Source organism: Melampsora larici-populina (genome assembly GCF_000204055.1).
Source record: "Melampsora larici-populina 98AG31 unplaced genomic scaffold MELLAscaffold_41, whole genome shotgun sequence".
NCBI classification, from domain to species: domain Eukaryota; kingdom Fungi; phylum Basidiomycota; class Pucciniomycetes; order Pucciniales; family Melampsoraceae; genus Melampsora; species Melampsora laricis-populina.
Window position 1 is genome coordinate 159,020 of NW_006768805.1, and position 12,346 is coordinate 171,365.

Sequence of the window (12,346 nt, forward strand, 5' to 3'; positions counted from 1 at the left end):
AGGTCATAAACCCGGGCCCAATTCAAGATCCCTCAAAACGAATTGTCCTTTCGCCTTCAAGGTTTTGCAGATCGTCCCTTCTTCAGTACCCGATTACCTTCAAGCATTAGCACTCAATGGAAACGAATCGAAATTACCTCCAATCGGCAGCTGGACCATTCACATCCAGAATCCAAATCACAATCACGAACCGATTGGTTTCAAGGTAACATACTTGTATGATCTTACCCAGTCAAGTCAAACTGACACTCATCTCTCAACGCTATGAACTTTGCAGCCACATCATGCAGAGTCACATGACATGTCTTTGTCTTTGGCAGTGATCAATCAACGCTCGACCATGGCAAGTCAGTTCCGTTAGTAGTAATCTCACATTGGCCTGTTGGTTTATGAAGTATCATTCAGGTATCCGATAGGCTTTCACGACTTCCGCACCAACTTTGGGCACAGGCCCTTGATGAGATTGATCACGTACTCGCCAAATATTGTATCCTCAAACCACCAATATCAGCCATTCCATCATCTGCGACAGATATCATTCGACTCTCAGAAACGAATACAAGTCAAGAAACCCTTGCCAGTCATCTAGACCCCACCAACTCCTTCATAGGCACTTCCAAAGCTTCCATCACATCATTATCAGTAGTCGGTACCCCTCATTTTTAACTCTCACGTCTTTAACTCTTGGATTAAACTGACCTTATTGATATGTCATTGTTTTTATAGACAAATACCAGTCGGACGGAAGATATACCTCAACCCATCAGGAAGAAACCAAAAAATGCCCAGCCTACCTCTCCTCAAAAGCCAGATTTGACAATCACAGGCACCAGTCACCTTCTGTCATTCCTCCCACCTCAAATACCTGCTCGATCATCACCACCCCCTCCCTTGTTGATACCGTCACCACCTGTCGCGACTAATCCACACTCGGAACTGTCGCCTCCACATCCACCTTCACTTACACCACACTTCGCACGCAAATCCGACTCAGCCAAGGTCCCACAAAACCCTCCTCTTCGTCCCTGTTTGGTCGATTACGAGTCGGAGCCCGCTGATGAAACCGAGACCTTTGTGAGCTAGCAAAACTACTTCATTCCTTTCTACTCTTTTTTTGGAACGTAATCCATAAGAGTTGAAGATATTGACAGGCGTATATTGCATTACAGCCTTCCCCAAACCTCAGTGCAACGGATTCACCAGATGAGGTGAGTTACCCAATCGAACAATTTTTCACCTTTTTCACCTTGTCGGATTCATGTTCATTACTTGGACTAACACACGGCATCTTTTGAAGCTACCTTCTATCGACCTGGCGAATATAGAACCCATCTTACCACAGCTTTCACCCTCGCCTGGTAATCTCGACGATGCGGACGGAAGCTTCCAATTGGAAAGCCTGTTGCCACGTCCACACCTGACTCAGCCAGACAAAATCGCACCGATTTTACCTGTACTAGAACCATCCACCAAAGTAAGTAGAATTCAAAAATACCCCGGTCTCATACCAAGAAGTACTTTCTCACAACTGTTGTCGTATCAATTTGTAGATCAAGAATCCAAAACATAAGGATAAACCGTCCAAGACTCGGCCTGCTGAAGGTCAGAATGACTTGAACCTTTGTAGATCAACCAGACAACAAGTTGCCGATCCCCTTCCGGTATGTGGTGTTCGCCGGTCGACGCGTACACGCACCTCCAAAAATGTGTGTACGTCCCTTTCAAAACACCTGCGACCTTGCCTCATGGTTATTGATTATGCCAGAGCCCACAGGACAAGTGTGTACCTCATTGGCTTCATGAGTATGTAGATTTTGTGTCAGACCCTCGTGGTGATGGTCATTGTGGATATCGCGCGATCGCTATTAGTCTTGGACGAACTGAAGGCGAATGGATTTTGGTGCGAGAAGAGCTTATTGGCGAGCTCGAGTCCAAAGCCGATTTCTATGAATCACACTTGGCAGCACGGAAGTATGGCGCTGGTGGTGTAGCTGAACACATTGCAGTACTCAGAACGCAAAGGGAAACCGTGTTGGATAACCAATCATTGTGGCTCAATTCGGCAGCGATGTTATATATCATTGCATCAACATACAAACGGCCGTTCTGCGTCTATGGTGAAGGACCAGGTTGTTTTTCTGCACTACCTCTGGAAGGTCCTGTGAATGACAACCCACCCATATATCTATGTTACGACCAGGAAGGTCATCATTTTTTGTCTTTGTCCCTCAAGTCCTCTCAGTGTGTCCCTATCCCTAATCCCTGGAAAGAATGGTATAAACTCGCCAAGCCGGACGCGATAGCGTGGTGTGATATGTATGATTCCCACTTTAAGAAATTTGATAATTGTATCCGACCTATTTTAGTTAAAGAATATCCATGCTTGTACGGTACCAAAGAACCTGTAGACCTTGTGTCAGATAGTGATTAGTTTGATTAGTTTGAAATGTAGTTTGTAACTTTTTGTCTTCACCAGTAAGCCATTCAACGATATGTATGTTGAACCTTTACATAATTTGTATGTGGAGGTTGAACCTCCCATTCAAGAGTCGAAGGTTGACCAAGGTGATTGACTTGTTTATACTTCAAGCAACTCTCATACAAATGTATACAACAAATTTCTTATGTTGTATTCATTTATCTATATTTGTTGTTAGATATCAAACAATGTATTTAAAAATGAAGACAATAGCATTAAAGGATGATGTTCAATGAATGATATTACACATATAATACGTATCATTTACAATCTTATAATGGATATTGAAACCCAAACTGGTAAATTAACATGAATCAATTGCTTATACCTAATCTCTCAATAGCCATTCACCATTCATGTCGTACCACTGATCATAAAACAAGTCTTCCTCATCCTCATACATTTCGGGCTCCTCCGCCTGAATAACCGTGGTCATTTCTGTCCACTCTTCATTTACCCAGTCACAAACCTTCTTCCACCCCTGTTGAAGTTCAAGGTCGAGTGGGTTGCAGCCTGGTAAATACTGGCAAGTATCGACTAGCTGATGTTTAAGATCCCGCCAGTTCTTCCACAATTTACAGGTCCTCTTGGCGACGATCTTGTACAGAGCTGACAACCTAGCCTTCTCGTCTACTTCTTCAGCTGAAAGGTTTTGACATTAGTTGCTGGAACCATGTAAATGGGAATGAAAATACCGCGGACCTTGTTGCATTGTAATCTTTAATCCCATGATGCGCTGGTGATATTCAATTGCCCAACCCATCATATGGCGTGACTCTCGCGCGAGTCGCCGCAGCTCCTCCTGGGCTCCCCTTCGCGCCAAGAAGGCAGTTATACCACGCCTGATTCGCTCGGACTCTGCCTCTTTGCCCGGCAGTACTTCATCTTCACCTCGGTTCCAGAATGGATCATCAGGTTCCATGGACTCGATGGTATCAAAGTCCGGAAGTTCCACTCGCCGACGTCTAGGATAATCTGTGTGGTATTTTTGTACCCGACGCTTATAAGTGTTGTACTTATCTCGTAAGTTTCTTAGTTTATCACCACATTGGCGTGTCGTTTGCTGCTGCTGTCTCGTACCTGTAGTGTAAGAGATGATCTAGCCATTTGGTAAAATGGATCATCAAATCAAATGACACACCTTCGTTGCGATGCTGACGCAGTCTGGCTTCAATCACACCAACTCTAGCTTCGTACATCTTGCCTCGTGCAATTGATATTGCTAGAATCGCATTGGTTTGAGTGGCTGATAATCACCACGTCAACTTATCATCCATATGTAGGTACGCGAATGACCGCTCGACATAACTGTGACACCCAACATCCCTCGAAACTCATTACCACCAAGTTCATTCGCCACGGCTTTGATGCGTTCTTCAAAGTCAACCACTGTCCCTGGTAGCGCTACTAGCTCTCTGCGCTCGGCCTGAGTCCTTGCTCGGCGGCGTGCGTTTTGCAGGCTGTCAAGTCGTTTCCTGCGATTTTAAGGGATGTGTAAGTATGAAAGGTAAGTACCTTGTAAACTAACTAGGCATCCACTTACAGAGAAACATGGAGTCCTTCCTCCAACTCCAGTAATAAACTTATCTTATCCCTTTTCTCACTCTTCGATTCCTCGATGATATCCAGGTGACGTGCTCTTTGGGCCATCCACTGGCCCTCAAGATATGCAGCGTCTCGGCCAGGGCACCCATCACCCGGTGATATCAGCGTCTTGAGTGTAACTTCAGCCTCTTCAAGACGCTGCCACTGCAGACATTTTTCGGGTTCCCCAAGTGGGCAGGGAAAAATGATTGGGAGTATGATTTGTCATAAAATGGTCTATCACTCCACACCTGAGCCATAACACCCACACTACATATGTGTAGCAGGCTCAGTGAATATGTGGTTATCATGTACATACAGTTCTGCTCAGTTATCTGCTCATCAGGACAAGTTATTCATATGTAATACATGCTGTAACTTCTTTCAGATTGAAAAAAGCTTCCAAAAGATTGACTACATACACTGACTCAATGTTTTGGTGTGATCTCATCAACTCAACTGCATGTAACACACTTTCTGTTACTAAGACATAGCTTCAACAATATTGCCTGAGCAGCTACAGAATTATATGTAGTGAATTTTTGGGAAAAAAATTTCAAAGTCGAAAAAGTTACATGTGGTATAACTTGTGATTTATTTATTCTGATGGGCAAAAAACTGAGCAGACCTGTATGTACATGATAGACAACTATTGACTTAGCTTGCTGCACATATGTAGTGTGGGTGAAATGGCCCAGGTGTGCAGTATTAGATTCTTTTATGAAAAACTGTACTATTAATCATTTTCCTCTGCCAAATTGGGGAAGTTGAATGATGTTTACAGTGTGCCTGGCCTCTGTCTTCTTCCGCCGAAGATGTTTGACTGTCACGAGTTGTGCACTGTCAGCACACTTTGTTTCGATGAGAAGTAGATAATAAGAACAAATGAAATTACATACCGGATTCATGCCGAAGCTGTGCATTAGCATGTGACGACCGCAAATCAATTGCGTTGACCCGGTGTTGTGGGGTGGCATATCTTAGAGGTGCGACAAGAGGATTGAGGCCTGACCACACCCTCTCGGACCCTTCGCCATCAGACAGGCCCCAGCCTGGATTGAGCCGAGGATTCCACAGCAACTGGCATCCCCACCTATGCACATATGCGTGGAACACACTGGTCCCAAATCGGATTCGACCATTTAACTGATCCTGTTGAAATGTTCCACGCTTCAAAAGGGTTTATGAGAATGATTAACAAAAATATGAGTCACCAATCAAGCATATTCGCTCACCTTTTCAATCCCAACTTGCATTGTACACCCAATGTCATACAAGAAACCTACACGTCGAGGAGTAGCACTGTGGTTGCGAGTCAAGTCGAGCATCCACTTGATTAATGAATAGCTGTAGTGCAGCCTGAAATACATTTGTTTTAATTTACATCTTGATATATATTTAAAACATATAATGATCCACTCACTTTTCACCGCTTTGCACAATATTAGCAAACCTAAGGGAATGATCATGTCGGCATACCATGCCCATTAGCCCCGTTTCATCACAACCTGCCCAATGCCCTTTCCCGCGTGTATCGTTGGCTGCGGTGTGTTGATCGGCACACGCTTGCTGTGGTATAATGTGACCGGATCAATAGGGCTCCTGAATAAAATATTATCATGGAACAACTCTTACAAAATCATCATCAGCATGTCCATCGAGTTGACCACGCATCTCGTTAACTTGTTCATCCGGAAGAAATAGAGGTGGCATCTTCATAGCTTTCTTGGCAGCTTTCGTTCCGGCGGCTTTGTGACGCCGATGCTGGAAGTTGCCGTCCATGCAAACTACTATATCTGGTTCTAATGGGGGACCCTCAAGCGGTAGAGGTGGCCCAAAACAGCGTGGACAGTTGTTGGCAACCTTATCGAGGGGTGTAAGGTCAAGGTATCTATCCATGACGGACTCAGTCATGGATAGCATCTCCCTATACGCATCCACAGCCCAAGACAAAGGGGTGTGCCATTGGCGTGGCTACTCAAAGTCAGCTATAATATATATCACCATGATTAACGGAATTTACATACCTGTTTGTTCTTTGTAAGGATAAGAGCACAGAAGGCATCAAGGAATTCGTCCAGAGCTCGAGCAAAAGGATCAAGTCGAATGGTGCAAAACTTCCATAAGATATGGAAAAAACGTAGAAGTCGGATGGAGAAGGCGGTCCTGGGGTACTTTGGGGAACCGCCGATGTAACCCATGAGAATAAGACGAGTTTGATTGTTTTTGTGACAGGGACAAAACCGGATACAAGCCTTGCGACACGCTTTTTCAATTGTTAATGAAGCCGTGGCGGTATCACTATCATGGAAAGGTAGTGTAGTGTGAGTGTTTTCATGGACATACTTAAGAGGTCAACCAAATCCACGTCCCTTTCGTACCATTGGCTAGGACGGCATTGACATGCCGGCTTGTGATCATAGTCCCATAATGCGGGGTTTCCCCATTCGCTCGTCTTCAGACCACATGCGAGATATGCACAGAACATTTCTTCTGCTGCCTGGGCAAGAAGAAGTTCACGTGCATACCTTTCTTCTTCAAGATGAGCTTCATGTATTTCATCTACAAAATCGGGTCGGGGTATCTCATATTCATTTTCGTCTTGCTGATCTACCATTCGTCCATAATCCTGATTCCGATCGACACCATCCTGGACATCACCTTTAATGTTGGATCGCTGGTTCCGAGATTTCACAGCCTTTTTCATCTTTTCGAAGTGCTTCTTCTGTAGGTCGGTCTTTGGCTCCGTCTTCCAGTAAGGCTTGTTTGGATTAAACGTCTGATGGACACCTTCAAATTTCGGCATGATGAATTATGAGTAATAAATAGTATTCAAATATGTTCCAAAAATTGGCCACGTATTCCTCAGTTCTGAAGCATTATGCCTTCATGTGACATGTGAACTTTTCAAATATGGATGACTGTATGTCACCCATATTTCACATCCGTGACAATCTGATGTGATCTCCTCAGGGGGCACGTGAACATTCAATGGTATTCACGTTGGATCTTTTTCAAAAGACCATCATGCAGGTCTTGATCAAATATCTTCCAAAACACGCATACAATGATAAGCAGAGTACCGTACATTCAATATGTACCCACGTAAGAAACCAAATGAGAGCCTGAAGGCTGACATTTTACGTAAGGAAGATAAATGCGGGTATGTGAGTGATTCTATATATATAGGTATGACAAAGCTGCTAACCTTTGATCTTTTACTGTTGACAGTACTTTAGGTTTTTAATAAGTAATATTGAAAAATCCAATATTAATTCCTTATGAGAAACAAACCCACTGAATAAATATAATATTGCGATGTAACTGCATCTATGTGATTTGCTATGGTCTATGTGATTTGCTTATGACAAAGCAAATCACATAGCTACATCCTTGTGCTTAGCATGCGATATATTAGTTTTATCAAACTTTATAATTATTAAAATGTAATCACTTTGTAGATTTACAACTTGTATATGAATTTGATGGATGAAGTTGGTGTTTTACCCCATTAACACACTATTTGTTTGCCCTGCATAAATCAACTTGGTATGACTTGCAATGCTTTTCAATTTTTGATATTGATACTCAGAGTCTATAGGAACATGTTCAATGTGCAAGCCAAGTGTTAGAATCCAGAAGAGCATCGGAGTTAGACTGGGTCTTAACACCTGCATCACCATGTGTCTTAACACGTTTGATATTTGGTGGAAGCTACAAAATATATATATATAAGGTTGATATATATTTGATCTTATATGTTTCATTGATCTTTAAATAATTGATATACCCAATATATATTACAATTCATGCGTGATCACATGTTAAGAATATTTTTCATGAGATCTCTATTGCATAGAGGATCTTTGAAACTCTATGCAATATGATTTCGGTAATTTTGCAAAGGAGAGCAAGCATATTTTATTTTGTATACATCCATGAGTTTGTTTTGGGGTTGCAGAGAAGAGAATCTATATATATAGATTCCGTGTAAGTTGTATCCAACATTCCAGTAACAAAGTATCCAACATAAACATCCCACTGGCAAACAAATTCCTTCACACCAGTCAGCCTTTGCCACTTCCTCACTGTCCTTGTTCATCGCATGAAAAAGAAAATTTCGTGAGTGACTTCATCCTCATTATACTTTTTGCACATACCACATCTATAGGATCATACAATATTCTTTGTTTCACTTAACCATCTCAAGTATCAATCCAGCTTGATCACCGTACAAACATTCTCGTAACACATTGATCTTTGGCTGATCAAACAATTCTTTATGTACTTGCATTATTAATCAATCCTGCTTGATCACCGTACAAACAATCACGTAACACCTGATCTTTGGCTTATCAAGCAATTCTTTATGTACTCGCATTATTAATGACCGGTTTCCTAATGTTACAGACTCGACACAATTTTACGTTGGTTTTACTTCTGAATTTTGACCGGCTTTTACATCAGCTAAGTTGAGTTAACCTCTGAAGTTGTCATCTTATTAAACAATCATACATCTTATTAATCAATCATACTAATATTATCACTTATTGTTCGAACAGACTGAGCATGGCACTAATAGGCAAAGAACAGGACATGGAAATGACAGGCGATTCCGCTGTTCCTATACTTTTGAAATTGGGCAATGCTGAAGGGGTTAGCAGCTTGCCCCCTTCAACTCATTTAGGAACGCCCCAAAACAACACTCAGGACGGGGACACCACACTTCAAAAGGTGTTTGGGGACATTCAACTCTTTGATGAACCCCTTCTTGGTAAGTATACCCAGTTAGACGAAAGGACAATGGAGGCTTTCAACACGGAGGAGGACATTTATTACTATACTCCATCCGACATATCAGCAGCTTAAAGATCAGCGTGAGTTCGCATTTTTCATTTCACAGACACAGAACAGCAATAAATAGCTGACCTGTGATTATAGGCGATCTGCAAGGCGCAGACCAGATTCTCCAAGCTCTTTTGATACCATCGGAAAAATATGGTACGCTGAGGAGGAACGCAAATGGCTCGCCCAATGGGCAAAAGCGTATGGGGGTCCTCCCAACTGTCCTCCCACCCCAGGATGTTCCCGTGGTGAACAAAGCGGTCAAGATTAAGTGGTTGCATTTCTATCTACTTGTTTTGTCTTCAGAGCGTAATCCAATGGGGCCATGTTGAACTTTGCGAGTCTGGTCTTGATCCTTGTGAATCGAACATGTTATGGCTTGTTTTTACAATATGAATTTGTATCAACAAAGCGGTCATGATTCAGTATTTACTTCTACTTCCTTTGTCTTAAGGGCGTAATCAATAGAAGCTTGTTGACATTTGCGAGTCTGGGATAGATTCGCGTGACTCTGTTAAGGCTTTTCGCAAGATCAATTTGCATCTTTGCAAATTGATCTAAGACAGTTTCTTCGAGCTCTCAGACGAAGAGCTACGGTTATGAAAGTATGATTGCCATTCTCACAAGTCCAAACTTGTGAGCCCTCTACAAGTCATTTGAGACTGACTCGAGGTATGCGATAATACATTCAGAGAGGGCACGTCAAGGGGACGTGCAGTAGGGCACAAGGTGAAGATATTGGGCTGGATCAAGCCATTACGATAGTATTTCTTGTGAGAGTTTGTCTCAGTTCATCTGATCAATGAGACGTAACATACAATTGGAAAGACATTTGAGTGAAACAAGTGAAAAGGGGAAAAATATGAAAACAAACGCTCTTCAACAAATAAACGTTCAAGGTACAAATAACAAACTGAGGTCGTTAATCCCATGTTTCGCAGCCAACCTAGCCATTTTCTTGCGTGCCTCCTCAGGATAGCCCGTCAAAAGAGTACCACGAAAGACATTCCACTCCTCATCATTCATGTTACCACGCATATCATTGACTTGATTGATTCTGTCCACCAAAGTTTGGTTGATCTGGCAAGCACAGCCAAATCGAGTCACCTTTCCTCTTGAAGGAATAACTCTAACATGTTGAGCATTGTAAGTTTCTGAATTCGATGTGTGGTGCTCGATGTGGCTATTCCACAGCATCTCCACCACACCATCGCATGCATCGTAATCAACCATGATGTTGTAGTCGTCCAAAAAGAAGCAAGATCCTACGTTATCACCCTGAAACTCATCGTTTTTTATCGAGTAAAGCTTCCCGGTTTTGCGGTTGATACATGTGAAGAGACCAAATGAATAACGACTGACATCGTTGTCGTTGTGAGGTGCGTTGACAAACTCATCGAATGTGACAGCGATGTTCGAAGCGAAAACTTGAGCGTTAGGTGAGACGTAGAAGGATTGTCCGGCCCACAAAGGAGCCCCGGTGCGAGAAGCGATTTCAGCGTTGGATTCAAAAGCATAAGACGATAGATTGGCAAAACGCTCGGCAAAGAAATCCTCGATGGCAGGGAGATTGCCTTGACGAGTGAGATCATCTTGCATCCGCCAAAGTTGTCCGCTAGTGGTGGCGTTAAAAGCGTACACAGCTAGAAACAAAGCAATGTCAGTTTCAAGCCGACATTGAAGGACATTACTACTGACTAACCTGCTTTAACTAAGGGGTCAAAGCCGGGCCTGAAACCTGCAGCATACATCTTGCCGTACTTTTTCCTAGTTGCTCTGACTTTCTTTGCAGCACCATTGATCTTGACCAAACCTCGTGCTCTGGCATGATGATAAACAGTTCGAATAGCGTGATCGTACTTTTCAAATAAAACTGAATCTTCCGGAGTAGGTTCAACAAATTGTACAACTGCTAGTAGATCACATGTATCTTCATCAAGGCATACGACAGTGCCGAAGTGAATTCGAAAGGGCTTTGCCGATTTATCGCCTTTCTTGAAGAACAAGAATTTCGAATCAGGTGGAAGTCCATAAAGTTTGGTAAGTGCCGCTTTTTTCGCAGCACGTTGGTTGGGTGGTGGTCGATTTTCGATCTTTTTCTCAGCATTCTTCCGTTTGGTTCGATTTTTGCGAGAACGAATCGTACTGGGAGACTTATGCTTCGGTTTATTAATCACTTCATCCATTATTTTGAATCCGCGAATCTTACTTGACCTTAGCTTCAGGGTTATGCGTCGAGATGAGCTCAAGTTTCGAAGCAAAAAGTCAAGCAAGATTGCGAATTAAAACAAGGATTTGAGCAAAAAATTGGCCTAGGACGCTCTAGTTGATTAAGATGTAGAGTAATGGAGGAGGTTTTTTGGAATGCGATAGTTGTGAATTTCAGAGTGTAAAGGGGAAGGATTACGAATAATGAGTTGAAGATGAAAGTTTATTACTGGAGCCGAGGAGTTCAATTTGACTTGTGTGGATTCGAAGGATTGATGTTATTTGAAACAAATGAACCAGGGCAGTTGAGATTTCAAAAGGGACCCAAACGAGTCGCCAAAGAAAGGGTCCGTTCGATCCTGCGAGTTCGAACTGGTTCGATCTAGCTCTTTTCCAAATTGAATCGGTTAGACCAAATCGAATCCAAATACATAATTAAAAACACAGTTGGAAGGAAATCCAATCATGTCAAATCCGTCGAATCAACTCCTGCGTTTCCACACGACGATTTGCCATTCACACATCACATGGCATATGTTTCAATTCATCAACCCTTTCAGAAATGAAAGGGCCCTTCCTTCCACTCAAACGGTGCCAAGAACAGCCTCATCGAAAACTTTCAGGGCGGTCTGAAACGCGCGGCGGCCTGGCAGTGGGCACTGTAGTGATGACGAGGTCATCAGGTGTTCAAACTTCATACCATGGCAACAGCCAATGTGGCCACGACCTGGCGATTCACGTCGCTTTCAGGAGACCTCTTGTCTTGGTTCGCAGCCGCGACAGTTTGATGTGATCCAAACTTCCAAACTAGGTTTCATCATCGGTGATTTTCATCTAAATGAAAAAATTCCCACATGAGCATCCATTGCCATTTGGAAGGAATATGCGAAAATGATTTGTCTCCATACGACAAGACTTGCTCATATGAATCTCCAACCGGCTTTGAAACATGTTCTTACAAAATCTCAATAGATATCTTTAATATCTATGTAATCGTGTCTGAGACTCAGACACGTTGTGACAAATTAAGTGCTACTCGGATACGAACGTATCCTAGAATTCTTTGATTGAAGCACATGAAACTTCTAGAATGGGAGTCGTACCTCTCTTTTTTGTTTTGGGATTTAAAGGTGATAGTAGATGAAACAGAAGGAAAGATAGACAAACTGAAAAAAACACTTGGTTTTTAGCTTAGTTTGTCACAAACTAAAAACGATACAAACTAGAGAT

General features: G+C 42.6%; 1 protein-coding gene across 1 annotated transcript; it reads right to left on the reverse strand.

Moving 5' to 3' along the window:
• Positions 1-9,802: 9,802 nt before the first annotated feature.
• MELLADRAFT_66258 (uncharacterized protein) lies at positions 9,803-10,659 on the reverse strand (the record flags this gene model as incomplete). The annotated part of the gene is made up of 3 exons (XM_007414208.1): positions 9,803-9,988; positions 10,355-10,551; positions 10,611-10,659. 3 exons carry the CDS (start codon positions 10,657-10,659, stop codon positions 9,803-9,805), a joined length of 432 nt encoding a protein of 143 aa, XP_007414270.1.
• Positions 10,660-12,346: the final 1,687 nt, after the last annotated feature.